This window comes from Ambystoma mexicanum, chromosome 6p (assembly GCF_040938575.1).
Source record: "Ambystoma mexicanum isolate Mex_15411 chromosome 6p, UKY_AmexF1_1, whole genome shotgun sequence".
Taxonomy (NCBI): Eukaryota; Metazoa; Chordata; class Amphibia; order Caudata; family Ambystomatidae; genus Ambystoma; species Ambystoma mexicanum.
In genome coordinates this window covers 1061203054-1061228439 of record NC_090935.1, presented here as the reverse complement: position 1 = coordinate 1061228439, position 25386 = coordinate 1061203054, and the positions used below count along the sequence as shown (strand labels likewise).

At 44.4% G+C, this 25386-nt stretch overlaps 1 protein-coding gene across 1 annotated transcript in view; it reads right to left on the bottom strand.

Annotated features, from left to right (window-relative positions):
• Nucleotides 1-649: 649 nt before the first annotated feature.
• The window catches only part of LOC138510183 (hippocampus abundant transcript-like protein 1), a 1300033-nt gene continuing 1275296 nt past the window's right edge, over nt 650-25386 (bottom strand). The window contains exon 12 of the mRNA XM_069625669.1: nt 650-2376. Coding sequence (XP_069481770.1) covers nt 2161-2376 — 216 coding nt within the window. The 3' untranslated portion in view covers nt 650-2160. The remainder of the gene's footprint in view (nt 2377-25386) is intronic.

Genomic DNA, 25386 nt, shown 5'->3' with positions numbered 1-25386 from the left:
TCCAAGGGCTGGCATCTCCTGGACTATGCCCAGGCTTAATGAGTCTTGCATGTTGCAAGAACCACCTAGAAAACTCAGAATCCTGGCTACAACAACAGAAGAAGAAACAACCAAGTCAAGAAAGAAGTGCTGGGGAAGGGACGCTTGAAACTTCCACAGTGAGTGGGCTGCATTGGGCTTGCTGGAGGTGAAACTCCAGAGAAGTGAGAGACGGACTGGCAGACAGCCCTTGAGCAAGTGCTTGCATCCTTTTGATCTAAACACCTATCATTCATTTACTAGTACACCTCCAGCCCCCATTGTTTTGCTGTAAAATAAACCAGATGAATCAGACTTAATGAGCTCTGAGTTGTCTAATGATAACTTGGCCTTGACATTACTGAGACTAGTAGAAGAAAGCATTCCGACATCTTATTTCTAGATAAAATGCTGGAAATTAACAGAATTTTGGCCGATGCATGCCCCAAGCATTGGCAGTTGCCATGCCAATCAAATATTCTCAACACACCCTGCAACAATATGTTTGCCACAGGGTGGCGCCAATGCACCACCACACGAGGCAAAACCATTGATTATCTTAAGTTTGTTGGTGTAGAGATCATCAATAAATTGAATACACATACACAGTTTGCAAAAGAAAACCCAGCAGTCGAGTATAATTTGCCAGTTTATTATGAACCATGAAGCTTATTAACTTAAAAACCAACAGCATGTTACAAAAGGTTGGTTAATTTTGTTCAAGGCATAACATGTCTCAAAATATATATTTTGGTAAAAAAAACTTTTCTTTCAATACATAATCCTTTATAAAAAAAAAGTTGTACATACTTCTTTCTGTCATGAACCTTGTTACATTTATAAATACAAGATTTACACAGCACCCCGTCAGGAAATATTAAATTCCTTAAATTATCTACAGATATTTCCTACATATAAAACATTTAAAGCAGTACTCTGTTAAAGTTGTGTCTTTTACTGGCCAAGTTACTCATCAGAAAGATACGTATAAACGATATATCTTAATAAAATCACCTATACTTTAACAGGACACTTTCTAAGACAATGAGCTCCTAAAAAGCATCTTATTTTTGTTGTTGGCTACGTTAACGTAATAAAATGAAATGTATAGTCTGATATGAAGGATCGATATGATCTATTTTAAATGCCCACTAATTGGCAATTAAGGCTGGGGTGCAAATAATCACATGACCTGATTTGTATGGCAGTAAACAAACATGACAATTTAATAAATACAGGCAGAAAATGCAAACTCAATTTGCACCGCAGGAACTAGTTGAAAATTAGGAATGTACATAATGATTGACGTAAAAAGGTTTAGAAAAGGATCCTGCAAGAAGCTCCAGTTAAACACAAGAGAAAAATGATCTTCTGACAAGCCCTGAAAAACGTATTGCTTCAGGACAGAATCAGACATATATTTTTGACTACCCAGTGCCCTCCTTTTGCAGGCAATATTCCTCACAACACATCTGATCAGCCAACTATTTCACTAGCAAATAGCATAATGCAATATTTTGTCAATACCATGGGGAAGACTATAAGTATTGCATAGTCAGGGGATAGGTTGTCTCAAGGAATAAATGTTCAGGGTTACTTTCATTTAATCTCTTTCCATAGAAACAAGTGCCGGCCCCAACCAAAATGTCCCTGGCGTCCATTTTCTTTCATATCGCACACTTTTCCACTGCCACCCCAAAGTTTAGGAGTTAAGGGCATTAAGGGGAAGACAAGCAGGGTGTTGTGTACAAGCCAAATTGCGAAATCTGCATTTAAGCACACTAAGGGTTGCCTAGACAACCTCCTCACTTTTCCTATTGTACTTTTCAGAACCTCAACATTCAGCAAAGGCAAGAGCACAACTTTCTTTAATTGGTACATAATCGAACATCATGGTCCGAGGTAGTAGCTTTAAGCTAATTTCAGTTAGAAAAAAAGCCTCAAACCTTTCAACTGTTTTAGTACCGACACAAAAAGAAGACAATGTTAGTAGAAATCTTGTAAGCTCTGTCCTGCCCTCAACAAAACCTGTAATAGTTCTCGCTTGTCCGCCTGTGAGCTTTGGTACATTCTGTGGGCTTTCCCACTATTCTCAGGCTGGCGGGCAGCTTGACAGTACTCCCTCTGAAGGTAAACAAATCCTCATACAGTGCTGTCCTGAAGAAGCGGCTCTACGTCTTCATCACTGTTTCGCTCTGGCAGGATGCCAGGTGTGTTGCTGATACTGTTGCTGCGCTTCCTGACATTGCTGCTTTTAGAGGAGTGGCTCCCATGTTCAGGAATAAATAAGGCCACCAGGAATGCAAGAAGAACTGCACATGCTCCAAACAGGAAAGGTGGTCCAGGGATAATTGCACTCTGCAAATGAAGACAGAAATGATAACCAAGTGTAAATATGCAAGCAGGGTCCAATAATGTGATTACACAATCGAATCCAATTTGATCATTTGGCACACAGATTTGACTTTAATCAACTGCACCATATCACTACATAACTATACTTGTGGTATTAAAAGAGTTTATGCAACATAAAACGTTGTATATTCATAAAGTCTAACTTTGCTGAACAAGGTATATATTCCAATGGCCGTTAGAAAACTTCAACAGGAGTAAGAGGTTTGTTGGATAGCAGAAATAGAATAGGCTGTATCACGATGTTTCCTATCTGGGCAATCTGTGTCTGATAGTACAAAAATGTGGCATTGTCTTTCGAGCTCTGGAAATGGCCAGTTGGTATAGTGGGCCATTTTAGAGGGAATGAGGCAAGTACCCCTATCTATGGCAAGATGCCAACACGCGTGGGTTGAAGGGCGCCCAGAGAATGGCTTAAGGCCATGCCTTGGGAAAAGTTATGACTGGGCCTGTCCAGGGCCCACTATCCTTGGCTTGCGGTGGGTGTGGGGGGAATCGGAGGCATGGCTCAAAGACTTGCTCCAGTCAAACTGACCTCTGACTACGACCAGAGAACATTGCCAATGCCCAAAAGGAGTTACTGGGAGGGTGCACAAGATATGAACAAAGACCATGCCAAAAGAGACCATAGGCCATGGCCACAGGGAGCGTGTTGTTTCAACAAAAAAGATGTTATAAAATGAGAAAAAACTCCCTTACATAGAAAATATATTACATCTAATTTTGAAAGTGGAAAAAAAACATGGGGCAGAGGGAAGGGATAGCTAGAGGGCCGTGTTAGCAGGTGTATGTACCCACAAATGTATCAACCGAACAGCTCCCTCCTATTTATCAGACACGATAGATAGATACCAATCCACAAGACCTAGACGAGCACAATATACGAACCAACTAACAATACCTCGCATCAACAGAACCAAAGCAGGAGGTATAGGCTTCCCTTTCCTCGCACCTAAACTCTGGAACTCCCTTCCCACTGACCTCAGAGCTGATACATCTCTATTCTCCTTCCGAAAAAAGCTTAAAACTGCACTATTCAACTAATCACGATTGCATGTACTCCTGCTGCTTTTGCACACATGCAAAAAATGTATCCACTTGAACTGTATGTAACTAAGTAAGCAACTCTGTAACCAGCGCCACGATGCCTTCGGGCTGATGTGCGCTTAACAAATGTGAATAAATAAATAAATAAATATGTGGCGGATTTCCCACATAAATGATTAATTAAAAGGCTGCACAATCAGCATAATCGCGCCACGAGGACAGCACAGAGAAGAACAAGTTACTTACCAACTGGTAACGTTCTTTCGACTGGATGTTCCTCCAACGTATTCCTCATTTTAGATGTATTACATCCACCTTTAACTGCTTCGGTAATGTTTTCTCTTGGCAGAGGGCACCGTGCGTCGATGTTGTCGAGTCAACATCGGGTGTACAAGTAGCACAGTACAGTTCTGTTTTTCCCCTCTTGCTCTGTTGTATAGATAGTGTAGTGTCAGCCTTGCGAGAGTTGAAGTGGCAATAACACGGAAATTCTACAGAGGGGTAGGATGGGAGGGCATTGAGGAATAAGTTGGAGGAACATCGAGTCGAAAAAACGTTACCAGTTGGTAAGTAACTTGTTCTTCGAATGGAGTGTGTCCTCCAACGTATTCCTCATCTTAGATGGACTCCCAAAGCAGTGTAGAAAGCTCTCTTATATAGCCGAACATAGCACTGCTTTACAAAAAGCAAGCTCCTTAGACTGGGAAGCATCCAGACTAAGTGTTCAGCGATGACCAAGTTTCTGCTTCGAAAATAGATTTTATGGGAACACCTCTTTGAAGGGCTGTCGAAGAGACTATGCCTCTGGTAGAATGGGCCCTTAAACCTTTTGGTGGATCTCTCCCAGCCAATCTGTAGCATTCTGAAATGCAAAGCACAACTCAACGCGATATGGTTTGTGACCAAATTTCCTTCTGGTGTAGCCAATGAAAAGTGGATTAGCCACTCTAAGCTTGGAAAGCCTAGAAATGTAAAAGCTTAGATCTCTTCTCGGGTCCTGTCTGTGCAATCATTCCTCCTCCTTACTGGAATGAAGTGTAGGATAGAACGCGGGCAGAATCATTTTCTGATTTATATGGAAATCAGCCACAACTTTAGGTAAAAAAAGGGTTTAACCCTCAATACCACTCTCTCCCTGTGGAACACAGTATAGGGTAGCCCAGAAGACAGTGCCTGCAATTCGCTCACTATTCGTGCAGATGTTAAAGCAACCAGGAAAGCGGTTTTTAAAGTTAGTAATCTTAATGTGCAAGGGCTGAAAAGGGGCACACATTAAAAATTTTAGAACCAGATTAAGGTCCCAAACTGGGACTTGGAAAGGAGAAGGAGGGAACACATTGGTGAGTCCCATTAAGAATTGTATTATCAAAGGAATTTTAAAGTAGGAACATTCTTCAGAAGAGCGCTTGAAAATGGAAAGCGCTGCAAGATAACCTTTAATGGTCCCAACATTAAGGCCTCTATGTGCCAGGGACAAGAGGAAGGACAACACTTCCGGGATAGAACACAGAAAAGGATCAACATTCTTTTCCCTCCACCAGTTGCAAAACTTCTTCCAACGGCAACGGTACAGAGATTTTGTTGCTGGCCTTCTCGCTGAAAGCAACACCTCCATGATGTCATCTGGAAGATCCCAATCCTTGTATCTCAGCCTTTCAGATACCAAGCATGATAGTTGAGAGTCCTGACCTCTGGATGGAGAACCTGGCCCTCCATTTGTGAGAGAAGGTCCTCTCTCTGAGGAAGACGCAACGGAGGGCAGATGGACATGTCTAGAAGGTCCGGGTACCACGTTCTCCTGGCCCAATCGGGGACAATTAGGATCATGCGGTTTCCGAACCGTCTCAATCTCCTGATGACTTGAGGAATGACAGGAATCGGAGGGAACGCGTATAGCAGTGGGAAGTTCCACTCCACCACAAACTCGTTCCCAGGGCTCCTCTCAGGGGAAATTCCCTTGAGCAATACTTTTCGCACTTCCGGTTGATTCGGGTCACACACACGTCTACTTGAGGGGTTCCCCAAAGGGTGAAGATCTCCTGAAGGACTTCCTGAGCCAGTTCCCACTCGTGGGACACCGTACTCTGCCTGCTCAGAGCATCCGCTGTCATATTCTCCTCCCCGGCTAGATGAACTGGTGTTAAGGAGATCCCTTCTTGAATTGCCCAATACCAGAGCTGCATTGCCTCTCTTCACAGAGGTAGTGACCCTACACCTCCTCTTTTATTAGGTAATGCATGGCCACTGTGTTGTCTGTCATTATCAGGACATTTATTCCTCTGACAGATGGCAGAAAAGCCTTCAGCGCTAGTCTGATTGCGCTCAGCTCTAAAGGCTTGATGTGTAGTTTGGACTCCGATGGAGACCAACGACCGCTGATTGTCAGATCGTTGGCATGAGCTCCCCAACCCATGAGTGAGGCATCTGTCACTACTGTAATCTCCAGCCATGGTTGCCAAAAATGTTCTCCTTTTAGGATGTTCTCTGTGCAAGTCCACCACAGAAGATCCTGCCGAACCTTGTTCGGAATCTGAAGGAGATCCGTCATTTGACCTGAGAACTGGGACCATTGAGTCTTTAGAGCCCATTGAAGGGATCTCATCCTCAGGCGTGCTTCTGGCACTAGGAAAATGCAGGATGCCTTGAGGCCAAGCAACCTCAAGAAGTCGTAGGACTGGAGATTTTGGGCATTTTGGAATTTGGAAATCATCTGAATAATGTCTTGAGCCTCGACTTGGGAGGCGAGCTCTTTCACAAGGATGTGTCTAGTACAGCCCCTATGTACTGGAGCTTTTGGGAAGGTGTCATTTGTGACTTCTTGAAATTGAGGGAGAAGCCCAGTCTGTGGAGGAGTTGGCAGGTGACTTTCAGATGATCCAGGGCTTGTTTGGCAGAACGTGCCCTGATCTACCAATCGTCCAGGTAGGGGCAGATGTGAATCCTCCCTCTCCTGAGGTGCGCTGCCACCACTACAATTAACATGGTGAAGACCCTCGGGCAGAGGTCAACCCGAAAGGCAGGACTGGAAACTGATAGTGCGTAGTTGCCAACTACGAACCTCAGGTATGTTCTGTGCTTGAGATGGATTGGCACATGAAAATAAGCATCCTGCAGGTCCAATGACACAAACCAATCCTGAAGTTGAAGGGCCTGCATGATCTGAGAAAGAGAGTGACCATCTTGAACTTGTCCTTCCTTCCTGAGGAGTTTGTTCAAGCCACTTAAGTCCAGGATGGGCGTCAGTGCTCCGTCCTTTTTGGGAATCAAGAAATATGGGGAGTACCATCCCTTGTTTCTCTCCGCTACAAGTACTGGTTCTATATCACCTTTCTCCAGCAGGTCTGGCAACTTCAAAGAAAGTCTCCCTGGTGGATTGCTTTGAGGTTGCATTAGAAAAGGGAGGCAGTAACCTTGGGCTATTATTTCTAGAGCCCAAACATCTGAAGTAATGGCTCGCCATTCTTGCAGATGCTGTGACAGCCTGCCTCCCACAGGTGTCTTGTGATGCAAGTCCTCAAAGTGGTTTTGTGGCAGTTGCTGCGGGCGCTGATGGTAAAGAGGCTGCAGCTGGGGCTGGCTTTGCACGTTTTCCTCGTCCACCACGAGTGGCTTTTTACTGGCCTCTTTGACTGGCCATTCCTCTCGCCTTTCCATATGAGGAGTAGTAACGATAGGATCGTCCCCTCCAAGATTGTCCTGATGCACGAAAAGGCTGAGGTTGCCTAATAGCAGCTCCTAAAGATTTGGCAGCCACTTTTGAGGTCTGCAACCTCTCAAGGCACTCGTCAGCCTTGTTGCCAAAAAGGTGAGACCCGTCAAAGGAGATGTTCAAAAGACTGTTTTGCACGTCTGGTGCAAAACCCGACTTTCACAACCACGCAAATCTGCGCATTACCGTGCTAGTGGCCATGGACCTGCTCACACTATCTGCAGTGTCCAATCCAGACTGAAGGGATTCTTGCATGACATCTTTTCCATCTCTAACAATGGCTAGGAATCCTTCCCTTTTGGTATGTGCCCTGCCGCCATTGTAATGCACTCCCATAGAGTGTTTGAAAATTCTGCCAAGGTACAAGCGGAGTGGATGATTTTAACGCCATACTCCCATCTGAAAATACCTTGCGTGCCCAACCATCCACCTGCTTGTCGTCCCTATCCGGACGGAAGGAAGGGTACGCCACCTTATTTGAAGCTGTGGATGCCTGGACCACCATACTCTCAGGAGTAGGGTGTTTGGACAGATAGCCGGGGTCGCTTCTGGAAGGGCGGTATTTTGAAGTGAGGGACTTATTCACTGGAGGAATAGAGTCCGGGGTCACCCAATTATTGGCCACCCTATTTTGTAAGGCTACATGGAAGGCTAAAATCGTATCTTCGGTGGGACCATGATCCAATTTATCGGTCAGATCATCCTGGATGAACTGAGTTGGTGGTCTAGCCCATCCTAAATATTCGATGACCTTTGTCATTAGCTGCCTGTATGAGGGACTGTCATGTTCCCCTGGTTCTGGCCTGCCAAAGTCTGTTTCAGGTGAAGCGTCAATTCCACTTGCATTAGGCAAGGTTTCCACCAGATCTCTCATTCCGTTTCCTCAGAAATCATGCATTCTGGGACAATGGGGTGCCATATTCCAGGCCAAAAGAAACATCCTCCTCCTCAGACCTCTCTTGTTCTTCAAAGATGGAAGTTAAGGATTTAAAATAATCTTTGCCTGGAAGAGATTTGAATATTTTTTCTGGGAGAGTTGTAGCAGTAGAGACTGAAGGTTTTGCAGCCTTTGCAGCTTTTTCTTTTGCTGCTATTATGACAGCTTTTGGCTGAATAAGAGCCTTTGAAACATTCGGCGGCGAGGGCTTCGGGGTCGACGTCGACAAGGGTGTCGATGGTGCCGATGAAATAGTGGTAGTCAACGGAGCTGGCTTCGAGGGCGTCGAGGCGCTCTTCAAAGGCTCGCCCATCGAGGTGTGTCTGGTTCCGGAAGGCGTCGGTGACCTCGTATGGTCGACTCGAGCGATCTTTTTCACTCGGGGTCCTGGAGGGTTCCTGATCTTTTTTCTTCGATCACTCGGGATCGAGGACGCGCAAGTTTCGGAACGGTAACACTCCTGGTCGGCTTCCGAGAAAGGCGTGGACCAAGGCTTAGCATTTTCAAAAACCTCCATCATTTTAATTCTAAATGCTTCCCACTCGGAGGAAGAATGTTTTGTGGGGCATTTCATTCCTTTGGGGGATTCGTCCGAGGACGAGGTGGAAGGGGACCGGTGGTGTCTCTTTTTGGAGTTTCTCGTCGAAGACGAAGAGTGGTGTGAACCACTTTGGGACCAAGATTGATGCTTTTGCCTTTTGCGACGAGGAGATTTCTCCTCACAGGACCTCCACTCGACACTAGAGGCCTTTCGGTCAGGATTTCGACCTACCTGCAGTTCTCCCTTCCTCTCTTGCAAGGCCTTCCCCGTCATTGCCTGACACTTTGTACAGGCCTCCATGTCGTGGCCTTCACTGAGGCACCACATACATTCTCGATGCGGACCTGTGATGGACATTTTCGAACCGCAGGATTTACACTTTTTGAACCCCGAACGTGGGGTAGTCGGACGTCGACGACAAGGACATTCTCGAATATCGCTCTTCAATAACTGTGTCACAGAACTACTTGAGACGCGCCGAGTCTCTGAAGCAACACGTACTGCGGAAAAACAGAACTGATGCTAATGGGCGCCGCGCGTGCTACTTGTACACCCGATGATGTCACCCTCGACGGAGGCCTTCGAGGGACTTCAACTCAATGACATCGACACACAGCGCCCTCTGCCGAGAGAAAAACTTTCCGAAGCAGCTAAAGCTGGATGGAATACATCTAAGATGAGGAATACGTTAGAGGACACAATCCATTCGAAATACATTTATGGAAGGTTGCTTACCAAGGCACAATGTGCCTTATGGTGAAAACAGGCACATTGTGTCAGAAGATATTAGATGTCAATGACAAGGTATTCTCTACAATTGGAACTAAAATACTGATTGCACTTTACTCTTCCTTTTCTCAAAGGTTAAAAATCGGAACGAGATGACTACTATGAAGAACTGTTACGGCTGGTGTGTAGCGTTTCTATACTTTTTCTATCTGACTGCAGCTCTCCACGGTGTGGCACTACACAAACTATTCTACCCAGTCACTACTCTTTAGCCATATCCAACATGTCAGACTATCTAATGACCTACATACATGGGCACGAGGCGGTGGAAATGGCCAGAAACCACAGCCAGTGGCTGCTTCAGGAGCCAAGAGTCACGCACATGCCATGGCTGCAGGAAATGCCAGTTGCTACTGCGGGTCGGTTTAGGGGAACTGAGGCAAGATAAAAGTACCCCTGGCCATGGCCAGACCTCAACATGCATGGGTTGAGGTGTGCCAAGAGAATGGCTGAAAGACATACCTTGTGAAAAGTGGCAACTAGGACTGGCCAGTGCCCACTTTGGTTGGCCAGAGACCATTTGCACTGCCCACTAGGAGTTGGTGGGGAGAGCCGAGGTCCAAATTAGCAACTGGCATCGCTATATTGACAATGTTATCTTTACCTGGACAGGTAAAGACACCGAACTGAATGCCTTTTGGACGTGGCTTAACACCTGTAACATGGATATACAATTCACCATCGAACACAGTAATACTGAGATTAACTTCGTGGATCTAAATATCCGTCGCAGAGAGGGTACTCTACAATGTGATCTTTACCGCAAACCCACGGACAGAAATAACCTCCTGCATTACACCAGTAACCACCCAGCTCACGCAAAAGACAATTTGCCCTACGGACAATTCCTCCGTATTCGGAGGAATTGCACTTCGGTTGTGGACTATAAATGCCATTCTGAGGCCCTCTCCAGCCGCTCACAAGCCCGAGGTTACCCCAAAAACAACTTACACAGGCCAACAAACGAGCCCGCAACACCAACCGAGACAACCTCATTCATCCAGAACTGGAGGAGACCTCACCTACTGAGACCCGAATGGCATGTGTTGTCACCTTTGGCACACATACGGCACAACTAAAGAAGATTGTTAAACACTGGCATATTGCCCGCCTGAATCTACCGGACGAACAGCCCCCTAGGTTTGCCTACAAACGTGCCAAAAATATTAAAGAACACCTAGTACATTCTCTCTACCAACAAGACACATCTAGGGGTAGTTCCCGTACCCTCCGCCCCCTACAAGGTCACCACCCATGCGGTAATTGTGTTGCATGTCAATTCACCAAGAAGATGAAAAGCTTCACCATCGGCGAATGAGATTGGACACTTATGGACCTCTCTAACTGTAAAAGTCAAAACGTAATTTAATGTATTGAATGCCCATGAGGCCTTAGGTATATAGGCCAGACCGCTAGGGCAGTCAATATTCGCATCTCTGAACATCGCTCAAAAATGAGATGCAAAAACTTGGAACATTATCCTGCCCTGAACCACACCCCCAACAACATTCTGTGGTGGGTGGTGGAAAAAATCAAAGGCGGGCCTGATATTCAACACATCCTTCTGAAGAAAGAATCTAGGTGGATCCACCGCCTAGACACATACCACCATGGTCTGAATGAGATCTTTCAGCCTCTCATCTAAAGCTCTCTTCCCAGTGGGGGGCCTACTTCCCGAATCCTCATAATGCACCCTCCCGAGCTGCATCTCTCACGAACACTTTGGTAAATCTTAACACTACCCAGGACACCTTCCATATTTTTAGTCCTAGCGAATTTCAGGACACTTTCTACAATACAGGAACCCCTGAACATAACTCTTTGATCGTACATGTCTCGTGACGAGACGTGTATTAAAAAAAAATTACAAGCCGCTCCATAAATACACGAGACGTGTATTTATAAAATTTACAAGCCGTTCCACAAGTCAGGAACTCCAGAACAAAACTCTCTAACCATACATGCCTCGTGTATATAAATTACACAATAGTCTCTTATGCTACACGAGACGTTTATTTATAAAAATTGCAAGCCGCATATGGCCCCTGATGCGAGGTCTGCTGCACACCCACATTGTACAATCACACAATGGGACTGACCTTCAATGAGGGACGATCCCTGGGCACATGACCGAGCGGGAGCACAGCTGGCTCTGAATCGGACCCTACATGGGTCCACCATGGTAACCAACACAACGAAGACACTGTGCAAGAGCGTGCACACATCGTTTCTCACGATCGCGCTTCCTGAACTCACACGATTGGCTGCCATCACCACGCCTTGGACTCGACGCACGTGCTGTATCTAGGGACGTCACTACATACACAACGGCACCCTCCGCCCGCGTTTCTATAGACACGGCCAAAGTTCGCTCAACGCTAGCCAGTCAGCGCATCTTCCTTGCACAGGAGGCACAACCGAGCCCACTTATAAGGTAGGGTGTCTAAGTTTGTCCATTCCACGCCACACCCTAATCATGTACAGATAACTTAATGGCATGTGTGCATGCACGAGGTGAGGGTATATCCAAAAATATGTATATATATATATATATATATATATCATTTTTTGTCTTTTGTTTTTGACACAAAGGTCCGCGTTTGCGATACATTACAAATCAGCATTTTTTCATATTTGGAACACACGGCTCTATCGGTTCGAGCACCGCCATATATAGAGATACTAACAACACACTTGTGTGCACGTTGTATAGCCCCAGACACACGGTCACCTTAACACACAGATGCCCGACGATCTGGTCTGATGGGGCTTTCATTACTATATTAAGATCAAAAGAAACATCAAGACAGACGCCACTATGCACAGCCCCCTCGAGACAATTTAGATGATTTAACAAATATTATATCTTATAATCTCAAGAACTCCTCCCAAAGCATCATATTAGGAGATTTTAACCTTGGTTTTAGAGACCCGCTAGACACCAATGCCACTATAATCAACACCACCATAGAGGAATTAGGCTTCACTCAGAAAATCGCAGCTCCTACCCACACCAAAAGGTAGAACCTTGGATTGGCTAGCTGTGCATAACTGCCCACTCACAGTCTCAGCTATAAGCCCACAGCTGTGGTCTGATCATCACCTGATCACATTCTCCTTAGAGCCTTCACCTTTGCTGCAACCTAATAGCATAGCTATAGCTGTCCCCAACTAGAAAAAAGAAATATCACTTCCTACTCTCAACGCTATTCCCGACCATATGGATCCCTCAACCATGGTTGATTTATACAACAAAGCAATGCTATCCTCCCTTGATGCCATAGCACCTCTCAAAGTGAGAAAGAGCAAACCTCGTAAACATGTGAACAACTGGTTCTCTCCTCACCTCAAAGCCATCAGACAGGAGAAACGACGCTATGAAAAAATTTGGAGATCAGACCCTTCTGAAATTAATAAGATAAACCTAAGTAATCTAGCTTCCAAGTACAAAAGAGAAATTATCCTTGCAAAACAAACTTCTTATAACCTCCGAGTCTCTCTAGCGAAATCAAACACGAAAGAGCTCTTCTCAATTTTGAAAGAAATAGAAACTCCCGTCCAGCCGCCTGACTCGTGCATCAAAGACAAAAATTGGTGCACAGATATTCAAAAAGCTCTTGCTAATAAAATTACCTCTATGCAATCTAAAATCAGTAACAAAAAAAGACTCCCTCCTCTCCACCTCCAAATTGAGCAAGACCAGTTCTAATCCTCAACCTACCTGGACGCCAACTCCCGTGCCCATCCCCCCCTTCTACTTCAGTAAAGTCTACCAAAGAGGTTGAAAAAGTTATTCTTGCACTCAAACCCTCGAATTGCCATGGGGACCTATGCCCTGCACAACTGATAAAAGATGCAGCTCGAGAACTCTCACCATTTATTACTAAACTAATAAATGCTTCCTTTACAACCAGCACCATACCCAACAATCTGAAACAATCCTGGGTCCTCCCACTCCTTAAAAAACCGAATCTAGATCCTGCCATCCCTACCAACTACCGTCCCATCACTACAGTGCCATTTCTTCTCAAAATCCTCGATAAAATAGCATACCAACAAATTCAACAATACTTGGATTTTAACCACCTCGTGGGGGTCCGACAGTCAGGTTCCAGACCTCAGCACAGGACTGAGACTGCGCTCATAGATCTTAAGGCACAGATAGATGATCTGTGAGATGAGGGCAAGACAGCACTTTTGCTACTGCTCGATCTCTCAGCCGCATTCGACCCGGTCCACCACAAGATCCTTTGCACACACGATCAGTCGGCAGCTCATTTCTCCCAGGAGGCAACGGAATGGATCCAGTCCTTCCTCAACAACCGCACTATGCAAGTTTTTTCCCCTTCAGCAGCCGCTGACTCTATGCCCATTACCTGTGGTGTGCCACAGGGTTCCTGTGTCTCCCCTACCCTGTACAACATCTTTAGAAAGCCTCTTTTTGATGATCTAGATGGCCTGGGTATCACCTACACGAATTATGCTGATGACACCCAGATCCTCATTCCGTTGACAGGGGATTACAACAAGGATTTGGCCTTTGTAAATCGCGTGTACCTCATCATTCAGGCATGGATGGCCTCCCATGGTCTATGCCTGAATGATGACAAGACAGAACTCCTTATTCTAGGCACCGTACCCAACCTCAATAAATTAGGCCAAAACTACTCCTCCTTTGTCATTGACAATAATATCATCACGGTAGCTAAGGAGGTCAAAACTTTAGGATTCTATTTAGATTCAACGCTCACTTTCAAGGAACAAGTCAATGCCATGGCGTCCGCTACATCCTATACATGCAAACTCATCAGGGCATCCAAACCAATCCTCTCACCTAACAACTGCATTACTCTAGCCAGAGCATTGATCCTATCCAAGTTAGATTATTGCAATGCGCTCTATGTAGGCAGTAACAAATACATTACAAATAAAATTCAAACCCTGCAAAACAACACCTTAAGAGCTGCCCTAAGCCTCCCAAGCAAAGCACACATCTCAGAGACTAGAAGGTCGCACAACATTTTCCTTAAATCGGTCTCTCTGACCCACAAATGCTTACATCAAGCGGCCCCCCAATATTTGATAACGGGATTCACCAGACCAACTTCCTGCCGCCTATCTAGAAAGGCCAATTCAAACCTTCTCCTTGTCCCAAGATTTAAACGTACGAGGTCTGGAGGGAATAGCTTCCCTGTCGAAGCTGCACAATTTTGGAACTCCTTACCACCATCCCTTAGGGAAGCCCTTCCCTACCCACAATTCAGATCCAATACCATCCGCTGGATCAAGGAACACGACACCTAATGCTAAGACATCTAATCAATTCCACTGCCGCGCCTATTGTAAATTGTGTATAAATTGTATATTGTATCGTATACTTGTATATCCTATCACCTCTATGCTTAGATACATCCTCAACTTTTGTAAACTATGTATATTCATCTATAATTTGTACTTTGACATATTGGACCATAATGCTTGATGCTTCCAACACTGTAAACCAGTTGGGATTCATTTGATGCGTGCTGTGTAACTTAAGCTGTACACCCCTCTTGTTGCTTGCGCCCTGCCACCCATGGGTTAGGTGCGCTTTACAAATAATAAAAACAAACAAACAAACAACTGTCGGGTCCTACAGCCTGCACCTCTAGATAAATATCACAAGTGCACTGAGTTTAACCACTTTTCAAACCTTGGGCACGTTCGCCGGTTTTTCTCTGTTTATGTGAACACCATGAATTATGAATGCAATAACCCCATGCCTCGCCAGAATCTCTTGTATCCTGTGGCTCTCCATTTCATTTTGGCCATTTCTCTTTCTCTTTGATGACTTCAGGCTCTCATTAGCAACCATTTTGTTGACAAGGAGTATAATCCCAGCAAAACCGACTACCCTGCAAGTGGACCACTGCCCTCCAACCAGCAGGTACTTCATTTGAGCTTTTTCCCTCTCACTCTTTTACTGGTTATCTAGTAACCAGCTTTTACTGCTCATAGAGGATCATGGGCCCCTAATAGCCCGCCCCCATCTACCTACCTATTATCTTTCTGTTTCCCACACAGAATCACCGTGTGGTTTACCAACACTTTCTGGGCACCAGTATATCATAATGGGACCCGTTGTGAGGATCCTCCATGCTCAGCTATATGCCTCTTAGTAATCAAAAACCGAGGACTTGGGATAATTAGCACTGGCAGGTAAGTTTCCAGCATGGTGCCTTGAGAATCGGACTTATGTCCGTTAACCAGCGGCATTTTACATATTTACTCACTGGAGTTTCTATACACATTGCAGGGTCGCCCCTAAGGAGCCCTGATGAAGGCGGACACAATTCATTGAAAATCCGCCGAAACGTGATACCAACCGGGAACAGCGGAGTATAACGGTTCCCAGTTGTCCCAGACTCTGTCCATTCAGTCTCTGCCACGTAGGCTATACGATATCTTGTTTTCCATATGACCCTGAAACATTTATTGTTATACTTAGAAGGAATACCCAACACATATAAGGAATTATCTCCCAATTAGGACATCTTTTAGAAACTGGGGTGACTTTATAGCCCCTTTGTTTCCACTTTGATCTTTGGATTTACCACAAAGCATTTTTGTGTTCACACAAGTGTGTATATTTACTGTGCTAACGAAATAACTTTAGAGATTGTATACTGAATATACAGTGCTTTTTGCTTTTTTGATCATTTTATTGTATGTCATAACTTTCACTCGTCATTTGAAGTCATTGTTAATTGTTACTATTCTCATGTATGTCGCAATTCTTAAACATTGTATTGTAAATGTTTTTTTTTTTCGTTTTGCACTATATGTATTCATGCAACTAGCAAATAAACTATTGCTTTCTAATTTTTGCATATTTCTAACACAGTGAGCATCGAGTATTTACAGACTCTTTGTTTGGATCTCCTACTTAGGAGACCGTACCTTTGAAAAAGCTTGTGGACAGGCCCTAAATTTTGCATCTGTCCATATAAACAAATTGCTTAGAGCATTTATCACCAGTAAGGGTACATTCATTTGTTTACGGGAGAGCAGAGGGAGCACAAGATGAGACCAACGACCATTCCACAGGTAAAGGGACAGTAGGCCATGGGCACAGGGAGCATGTTATTTCAACAAAAAAGATATGAAAATGAGATAAAAATCCCTTACATCAAAAATAGATTACCACATCTAATTTTGAAAGTGGAATCGGGCAGAGGGAAGGGATATTTAGAGGGCAGTATAAGAGGAGGTATGTGGAGGGATCTCCCACATAAGTGCAAGGGAAAAGGGATATGAAGAAAAGTGCAGAATCGAAATTCTAAAAGTAGTTGAAATCCTCACTCGAAGTAACATAGAACTACCGTGCAGACCACATAGAGTGGCTACCTTGGGTCATTTGGAGGGGCAGAACAGGGTTGAAGGCTCTGTACACAGGCAAAGTGCACACTGGGTACTGTTGGCATAATAGTCTACTTACAATAAAATACACAGCTAGTAAAAATACTTTGGTTAAAGTTAAGTTATGGTTAAGAATTCCTCAAACTTTTGAAATTAAGTGGAAAACATGTTAAACGGGCAGCACAAAAAAAGGTTTGTCAATTATGTTCATGCAGGGTTTTTCCATCGTAAAACAAGCATTACTTTGCAGCTGTAATGCCTTGCTCATGGTGGCACACATGCAAACAGAAACATGCATATACCCAAACTTAGCTGTTTCTAGTTGCTTACATCCTCGGCAAAGGATAAAGACGAGCAGCCTAAACTAGTTAGTGTGTTTTTTAATTTGTCAAAACGGCCAGCACACAAAAACAACCTACAAATGATTGATTTGCCTGTGGAATCAGCAAAATGAGAGACAGCAGGAAATCCCTGGGGAAATCAATCATTTGTAGGTGTCTTAGTCATGGGTGTTTTACAATGGTGGTGGTGCAGTTACAGTAGCTTTAGAAAATATGCCTGGTGAATGTTTTGGAGTTTGTAATTTTGTGTTGCAACTATAGCGTCCGTTTAAAAACAGTTTCTCACGGCTATATAAATATAGAACTAGCCCAAACCCGATTGGTATTTGTGTGGCCACCAACCCAGATAAGAAGTCTTGCAGACCCAGGTAACTGGGGGTGGAAATTATACCTGAAAATACTTGGTAGGGAAGTGAATACCTACCAGCAACAGAATCAAGTAGGGCAAGAGGTTTAAATGGAGGCTTGGCCTGAGTAGCAGCGTGAGGAAATGGCCTTCTTCTATGGCCCAGAACAAAGAAAGACCAAAGCCAAGATGAAGGCAAAGACCAAGGGAAAGATCAAGCAAAAAAATGTGGACATTACTAAAAAAGTGTGCTGGACACTAAGATCTGTGTGTGATTTTCAAAACACTGTCTGGTGCGGATACTAAGAATTTGAACTTAGACTATGTATGGACTCTGGAGATTGGGGGCTTTAGAGTATGTAAAATGCATCCCTCCTTCCTCTCGCTGTCGCTTAGATGCTATCCTTTTGAGTTGTACCTAGCCCTGTAGGCATTCCTTAAAACCTGACCCTAAAGCTTGGGAGAACCAAACTCAAGCCCAGAAATCTACTGTTCAGGAGGGTAACTCCCATGACAGCTGGATAGCTGTTGGAACCCTTCTTAAACTACCGAGCTCCAAAGGAAAATACTCTAGTGGCTGAAATTCAACCCTGTTTTGGGGTAAAAAAACCTACATGTGTGGTTGGTTAAATCATTTTTATCTGTAAATCGTAGACAATGCAAAATAGGCCGATTCTGTTTTCTATTTAGTCCCATTTTTTTCCTCCCTTTGGAACGTTAGAACACAGATTATTGAGATGTTTGAGTGTTGGTTTTGCCCTCATCATGACACAAATGTGTGGCAATTGTTCACCTATCAATTCCTATAACGTTCTCGTATTTGGTGTTTTTTTCACTCCTGTTTTTTGTACTTTTTAATTCAAGAATATTAAGGGACAATGATTTGCTTATGTTGGAAGTTCTAGTCAAACCAGTTGCTTTACCTTTTTTACTTTTTCACTCCAGAATACGACGCCAAGTGTTTCACGCTTGCTTAAGGAATATACTTGCTTGATATAAACGTTTTAACGAAACCAAAACAAGGTGGAAAATAAGAAACATTTATTTTGTTTCCAGAAGTTATTTTGCATACAAAAGAAGCTTTTTTTCCCGAATTACTGGCTAATACTGACGCTTTTGTGATAAAAGCCTTAAAGTTGTTTTCTAACTTTGCATTCAAGCCTTTTGATTTTACAAAGTTGCTTACAGTTCGTCTGTATTATTGGTGTATAATACCTTCTCAAAGGGTTATTGGCATGACTCAGTTGGCCGCTTGTTGTGTCCTAGCTGTACTTACTATGAAACAATGATTGTAGTGGTATTTAAGTTCTCTATTGTTATATGTCCATATTTTGTCAAACATTTTCTTACACAGATCTTTCCTCGATGACAACTTGGTATTTTCTACTGCACTCTTTTGTAACAGGATTTTTACTTCTTGGACCAGCCAGTGCATGTGTCCTTTGCTTTATCCAGTGATATTACCGAAAAAATACAGAATTTGTTAAACATATTTATATGGGGGAGGGGTGAGGGGTTAAAAAGGGTGGGGAAGGGGGGGGTTATAAACAAAGAAACAGGGTTTGGGGGGACCCCCAAATAAAAAAATAAAAACGGTATTTGTTCAGGAAATATGTTTCTTTAAAAGTGTTTTCGTTATTTGTTTATTCATTAATATCACACGGAACCGTCCTTTGAGTGTTCGAAGTGGAATGTTGAGGGGTAAGAACACAAGATTTGCCAGGCATCTTTCAATAGTTAACATAGAATTAAAAAAGGAAAGGACCAGAAAGCAAGCCCTCTCTGCCTATGCCCCAAGACTATGGAACCTCCTCCCAGCCAGCGTCAGTACAATCCAGAAAATAAATCAAGACCCACCTTTTCAATGAGTCTCTCCTCAACACATAGGCCATCACGTCACCCCTTGAGCCCCCAGACTCGCTAGACGCCACCTGCCCCTTTCCCCACAACCACCCGGTACAGCTGTAGCCCTCCTCTGTATCCTACCCCCGCTGTATACCTGTTACCTCTGAAAAGCTTTCTGTTATTTATCTGTATTGTTGTATACCTCTGTAAAGCGCTCCGTTGCGCCTCGAAGCTATGTCCGGGCTCAGTAAATAATAGTTTCTGGTGACCTTTTCCAATATACTAGATGATTTGAGATGCTTCTATCCACCTTGATGTTCAGTGGTGGGGAAGTGTCAGACACGTTTATTGCTTTAGCAGAGAGGTCTTTGGAGGGGTGGTGGGGAACCTTCCTTTCTGTCACGCCCTATGTGAAAACCTATCTGCTTGTGGCAGTAAGATCTTAAGAGACTCTTTTGCAGGATTGAATGAGCCAATTATCCAGCAGGATAAAAAGGAGGAGGAAACAAATGTGAGTCTTGTCCCTCCTGAGATGTGCAGTCACCACTGCCAACAGCTTGCTGAAGAACATTGGGAGTGAAGGCAGGACCTTCAACTGAGAATGGATGCACCCGATCACAAACCCCAGGTACGCCCCGTGCTTTGGATGGATTGGCACATGGAAGTATGTGGGTCCAGTAACATCACCCAGAACTGCAGATCCAAGATGGGAGATATGCCCCAGTCTTTCTTTGCCACCGGAAATTACAGTGAGGACCAAACCTTCTTGTTCCCTGACAAGGGCTTAACTTCAGCTTTTGAAATTATTTGACGGCCCTCTTCGAACAGGAGTTGATATGGGCAGAGAGAAGAAAGGGAGAGGGGATGATTTGGAAGGTGCTGAAGGAAGGGTAGGTAATATCCATGTAATATGACCTGCAAGTCCCAAGTGTCAGAAGTAGTGTGTTTCCAACTCCTCAACATGCGGGCCAGCCTACCCCAACCACACACTAGAGAAGATTACAAAAACTACCAATTAAAGAGGGGTTGTCCCTGTAGCAGCAATGGGGATGCAGAAAGCAGTTACTCAACCTCTGTTTCCTCAACCCCTATATGTTGGCTGGGGAACTCGCCCCTGGGTAGCTTGACCTGAGCCTCAGTGGGCAAAAGATGTAAAGGAGCAAAAGGAGTGGCCTTTCAGGGAAAAAGAAGAGGAAGCAGGCTGTTGGACAGCTTATCCCAAAGATTTTGCAGTGGCTTCAAACGCTTGAAACTTTTCTAAAGAATCATTGGCCTTGGAACAGAACAAGTTATTACCCTGGAAGGACATATGGAGTAATTTAGCCTGCATGTGCATCCTCCTTACCATCTTCCACCTGAGTGGAGTGTAGACAAGTTCTCAGCATCTTCCGAACATTGAGGATGTTTTCAAGAGAATGAATCAGTGTATGGAAGAGCTCAATGAGTGGATGACTTCTAACCACTTACAGTTGAATGCAGCCAAGACAAAGATCATACTATTCGGCCCAAAGGACAAAATGTTGTTAGAGAGACAGAGTTCCCCCAGTTGATCTTAGGGGAACAACTGCAATACTGTAAAAAAATCAAAAACTTAGGCTGTTGGTGGCATGAGAACCTGGGCAGTGAGACCCAGGTAGGGGCAAAAGTGAAAGCAGTCTATTATGCATTGCGATCACTAAGAAATGTGCTCCCTTTTATTCCAAAAGAAGACAGGCAATAGTGGTGGGGGCAATGACTAGCCCCCACCTGGATTATTGCAACCGTTTGTTAGCAGGAATTCCTCTAAAACAAGTGGCCAGACTCCAGAGAGCTCAGAACGTAGCAGTCAGAGTAACAGAACATCTTGGGAAACGGGACCATGTGTCATCAGTGCAGGGATTCCTCCACTGGCTGATGGTGGAGGATACAATTAAATTAAAAATGGCCTGTTTAATTTTTAAATGCTTGAGAGGGCTTGCACCCGACTACCTGGCTGATAAGATCAGGTTATACCACCCAAGAAGAAATCTGTGCTCAGAAGATAAATGCCTGACCCGTATTCCACAAACCAAATGTGTCTCGGAAGGAGATAGAAGTTTTGGAGTTTTTGGGCCTAAAGTCTGGAACCAACTCGCATTGGAGATTACAATGTTTGAGCCCCTAGACCTCTTTAGGAAGAGGTTGAAAACCTTTTCATTTAAATAAAAAGAAATGTTAACCTAACCTAACTCCTGCTCTTCTTTATGTGTTCATGGTTAGTAGTCATCTGCGCCTGAATACGGTTTACTGTGGTGCGCGTAATACATTTCTCAAAACCAAAATCAAATCTTCCAAGGTATGACTTGTTGACAACCTGAAGAGCCAGGCTGTGAAACACAAAAATCTTTCGGCCTATGGTCTCAAGCTTCCCGTTTTCTCAAACTGGGAGTGGGAGGACAAGTTAAACGATTTTAGACCCACAGTGGACCACCAGGTTCTCAGGAGTGGGGTCAGTGGACAGGAAACACGGATTAGTGAGAATAGAGCAATGTTCTTTCACACAGTCCCTGTCCACTGACTAGCAGAACTGGGTTTTTGCCAAACTTGGTTTGTAACAGCCGGTTTAAGAGGGAATCAAAGTATCCTTTGGCAGACCTTAGTCTAAAAGATCATAATGAACCACAGGCTTAGAAAGGGCAGATGGCAAGAGCTTGTCCATAGTTTTTTAAAAGGCTGTGTTAGGTTTCCCACCCAGGAAAAATTGCATGAACCCAAGTTATGCGGACATGTCCAAGCCTTTGGTATCATGCAGAACGAAGGCCAAGGCAGTCAGGGAAAAAGCCTCATGGTAAAATTCCTCCGGAAGATCAGTCACCTTGCCAAATTCTGTGTGTTCCACCCTACAAGGATGGGACCTCCATCATCATAAAAGATTTGGAATATTTAAGTAAAAGACTGGGACCCAAAGACTGCAGACACCTCTATCGGCACCAAGGTTGAAGAAATAAATACGGCATTTGACTCCCAAAGGCAGAGTCAAACGGCGCTGAGGAAGAGCAGATTCTACTATCCAAGCCAGGACCAAGCTGGAAGGCATGTAGTTGCTTCCCAAGGATGTGCTTCAGAAGGCACAGTAGGCCCCAACCGTACAGATGCTCCAGTGGATATAGCTGGTGGTGGTTAGTTCCCCAGAGGAATCATCATCATCCTCATCCCTGTGGGAACTACAATAAACCTTTCTAGAGGAAGAAGAATGGTGAGATTCACTGCTATAGCGAGAACTCTTGTGGTGGTGGTGCTTCTTTTTGTCCATCCACGACATCTCCTCCTTAGAAAAGTAAGCCACACTTGGTCCATTTGCTTTGTAAGACTTGCATGCTGTTTGGACAAGCCCCCCAGAGCAAGGGACATGGAGTCCAATGCCTGCCCTTGTGAAGGGCAGTGAACAATTTGGCAGTCAGTTGCCCGACAGCCTTAGAGTGCACTGACTTTCTGGAGCCACAATGGTCTATGCTGTGCTCGGCCTCAAGCATCAAATGTACACTTTATGGGGGTGAGCCATGGACATCCTCCTCAGTCTTTACAAGGCATAAAATCCAAGGCCTTTAGGGAACTAAAAAGGCTTGAGTTTCAATTAAAAGTTGGCTAATGGCATTTCGGGACAGCATGCTGAGTGCAGAAAAGAATAACTGAGACCATCAGGCGCAGTTGGACATTTATATACTGCCCATGGCTTCATGTCTAGAGTCAATGACACTCAGCGGAGCAGGCACCGCACCAATGGATTCCTTCTTTTGACAGATTTCTTACCTTTGATAGACTCTCATAGTAGTACATACATAGTGCAAAAAAACATCTACAACAGAAAACTATAAAAGGACTGCTCGACCAAAGCGAGCGTCCTGCAAAGAGAGAATCCAGGCAATAATGGAGCACAGCAGAGCCCTTTCTGCCACCGTACATGTACAAGGAAGGGCACCACTTGCAGGGCAGAGGTGACAGCCAAAGCTCTAGTCGAATGAGCCCCGAGAACATGAGGCACAGTCTTCCCAGCCGGATCACAGATTTCCAAGAGGCAGAGAATATAATCCACCTAGATAGGATCTTTTTAGTCACACCCCTTCGAGCACGAGACCCAGCATCACCCGCAGAGAGCTGGTCATCTTTCCCGACATCCCTCTTCTGAGCGAAAAAAGGTAGTTGGGGGCCCGCACCAGGTTCAACCGATGAAAACGTTCCTCTGTATTACAAAGGTGTAGCAAAAACACAAACATGTACCTTGTGAGATAGTTGACAGTCTGACATGACGTTGGGTAGGACTCACAGCAGCCTCACACTCAAACTCACAGTTTGTAGGGAGTTTTTTTGTTTTAAATAAGTTTTTTTATTCGCATTTTCATAAACATCAACCATGGGACATTATAACACCGCCCCCCCCCCCCTCCCTCCCCGCCCTCTACCCTGCCCCGCCGGTCCTGCTGTTATGTATTCCGTTCCCTTCCCTTAGAGTCCTTGTCTCACCCTGCAAACATGTCCAAAATGCATATTCTGTGTGGGCACCACTGTAGCATATAGTCGCTTTGTAGGTATTCTATGACGACTCCCCAGTCTTCTGCAAAGTTTTGTCGTGCCCCTTGTATATTGTACGAGAGTCTTTCCATCACTCCAAATGTCCATATTCTCTGTAGCCAATCTAAATTGTTTGGGGGTGTCTTCTGCTTCCATTTTTGAGCAATCGCTAGCCAGGCAGCCATAAGGAGTCCCATAAAGTTCCTCTTTTGTGTTTTTGTCATTGTTCTATCCTTGGGTTCCTACATGCCACACATCCATACCTCTTCTCCCAGATCTTCTGCTCCCCTAAACATTGCTTGCATTTGGGATTTTATTTCTATCCAGAAGCTTTGTAGTACTGTGCATTCCCACCATATGTGTCTCCAGTTGACCTCCTCCTCGCATCCCCCTCCAGCATTTGTTTTGTGTCGTGGAATACATTCTGTGTATTCTTTCCTGGGTGTAATGCCATTGTATCATCATTTTCGTCCATGCCTCTCGTCTGGCTCGCCCGGGTCCATTTGCGGATGATTTGCCAGACGTATGTCCATTGTTCCCTCGTGATTTCTTTACTTAATGTCTTCTCCCATCTCTTCATGTATAGCCATTTTGTTTCTTCTGTCTGTGCAATTATAAATCTGTACATGGTTGAGACAAATTTTTTGTCACCTGGTTGTGTCAGTATGTATTTCTCAAATGGGGTCATGGGTCTTGTTGCTGCATGTGCTATTCTCTGGGAGGAAAGCCAATGATGGCGTTGTTCGTATTTAAATTTATCTGCGTCTGTTAGGCCTAGTAGGTCCCGGCATTCTGTATAGGTTCTGATTTCCTGGCCTTCGTACGTGTCACCCACTTTTGTACAATCCGCGCCTACCCATTTCCGAAATGCTCCTTTCTCGGTGCCTGGTTGGAATTCTGGGTTGTTGAATATAGGCATAAAAGGGGCTGGGTCTCTAGTTAACATTTCTTTCTCTGTTGCTCTGTTCCATACTTCTAGGGTAGCACTCATGATCTCGTTTATCTGGATGTTTTGAGGTCTGAATTTGGGGGCAATCCAGAGTAGTTGGTGCAAGTTTGATCTTGCTATTGCCCTGTCTTGTGCTTCCCACAGTTTTTCTGATTTATTGGGGATCCATTCCTTTAATATCCACAGCTGGGCGGCCTCGTAGTACTTTCGGAAGTGTGGTAGTGCCATACCTCCCTCTGCTTTCTGCGCCGTGAGAACCATGTTTGATAGCCTCAGTGTTTTGGTCTGCCAGATATATTTGGATATCATCTTTGTTAGTGTTTTGAAGAATGTGGTTGGGATTTGTATGGGGAGGGCTTGGAAGTAGTATAGTAATCTGGGAAGGATAGTCATTTTGATGACTGTTATTCTGCCCCATCATGGGATTGAGAGTGGATTCCACCTTTCTAGGTCTCTTTTCACTTGCTCTAGCAATTTTGGGTACTTCTCCGAATATAGGCCTCTTGTTGTATTATCATGGTGACGCC